General features: G+C 37.0%; 1 protein-coding gene across 1 annotated transcript; it reads left to right on the forward strand.

Annotated features, from left to right (window-relative positions):
- Positions 1-448: 448 nt before the first annotated feature.
- On the forward strand, positions 449-1,094 carry LOC124373858 (protein gustavus-like). The gene is made up of 3 exons (XM_046832179.1): positions 449-515; positions 653-805; positions 970-1,094. Exons 1-3 carry the CDS (start codon positions 449-451, stop codon positions 1,092-1,094), a joined length of 345 nt encoding a protein of 114 aa, XP_046688135.1.
- The last annotated feature ends 341 nt before the right edge of the window (positions 1,095-1,435 follow it).

Consider the following 1,435-nt stretch of genomic DNA (forward strand, 5'->3'; position numbering starts at 1 on the left):
GGGGCAGCCGATGCCGTGAGGGGAAGAGTTGGATTCAGCCAGGGAATCCACATGTGGGCGATCCACTGGCCTGCTGAGCTCCGTGGCTTGCACCCTATGGTGGGTGTGGGTACAAAAGCCGCTGATCTACACGGCAACGGAATCAATGTAAGTTCTACATGTCTACAACACAGATTATGTGGATAAATTTCTTTTTCAAAATAGTTCATAATTGTTTGATTGCATAAACTAATATTATATACTTTTCCTTTCACATTTTCCAAAGGAAAAAATTAAATGAAATATTGTCCGTGCATAATTCCTAGGTTTTTTATAAGAATTACAACGCCTTTCATGTCCTTTGAATGTTGAAATAAAACCTCATTGTTTGTTTCAGTCTGTCGTGGGGAGTGACGACCAGTCCTGGGGATGGAACCTGAGCACTCTGAGACTACGTCACGACTGCAGCATGGACAGTGCCGACTATCCTGTTGTAGCACCTTACGATGATTTTGAAGTGCCCGACAGTTTTGGTGGTAAAACTTTAAATCTGCTGTTAATTTAACAAATTATAAACATGTATATTCATGGTACTTTTGTCCGTAATATTTCATATTTCAAGCACCATTCTAATAAGTTTCTGTATGTTTTAGTTGTACTGGACATGTATAAGGGAACACTGGTTTCCTCCTCATCCGAGTTGGCGACAGAAGATGTTACCTTGGAGATGCCTTCACTGGGCTGCGTGGGAAGGTGCTATTTCCCATCATTAGCACCAGCTCAGTGCCCTGCCAGGTCACCATCACTTACAACGGCGGCTTGGACTGTGAGTAAACCTTTCATTTCTGTTGTAATTTATTTTCATGTTTCACAATAGACACGTAATAAATATATGGAATGTGCATTAGGTTTCTGAGAGATATTTGGCTGAGGTGAATTTCAAATCTATGCGGTTATTACATATCTAACGAAACGTGTTTGGTGTTTCAGCGGAACCCCGCTCCTTGATGGAGATTTGCAAGAAGTCCATCATGCAGACTGTTGAAGATGACGACCTTGAAATGATAGAAGAGCTGGACTTGCCTCAGACAGTTATTAAGTATTTATTAGACTAGGACTAATGTAACCTATTTCCATCTTCTGACCTGGTGACGGTAGAATAATTAGGTAGTGCAGTAGTGAATAATTTTTGGACGTGTTTATTAAAACGTAGTTTACTTCTTAATTTTAAATAAATTATATTGATAAATAGAATTATTTTACAGTAATACAAATACCATGTCTATATACATACTTAGTTATAGTTATAATAAGTTATACTTTAGTTATAGTTTATTATGGTAATGGTTAATAATATTTCATTTCATTCATTTCATTTATTTATTTCCAAACAATTCATGAATACAAATTGACTTAATAAAATAGTAAAACAAAAATTGGAATAATACCTGCAGAG

Source organism: Homalodisca vitripennis, unplaced genomic scaffold (genome assembly GCF_021130785.1).
Source record: "Homalodisca vitripennis isolate AUS2020 unplaced genomic scaffold, UT_GWSS_2.1 ScUCBcl_6544;HRSCAF=13802, whole genome shotgun sequence".
Taxonomy (NCBI): Eukaryota; Metazoa; Arthropoda; class Insecta; order Hemiptera; family Cicadellidae; genus Homalodisca; species Homalodisca vitripennis.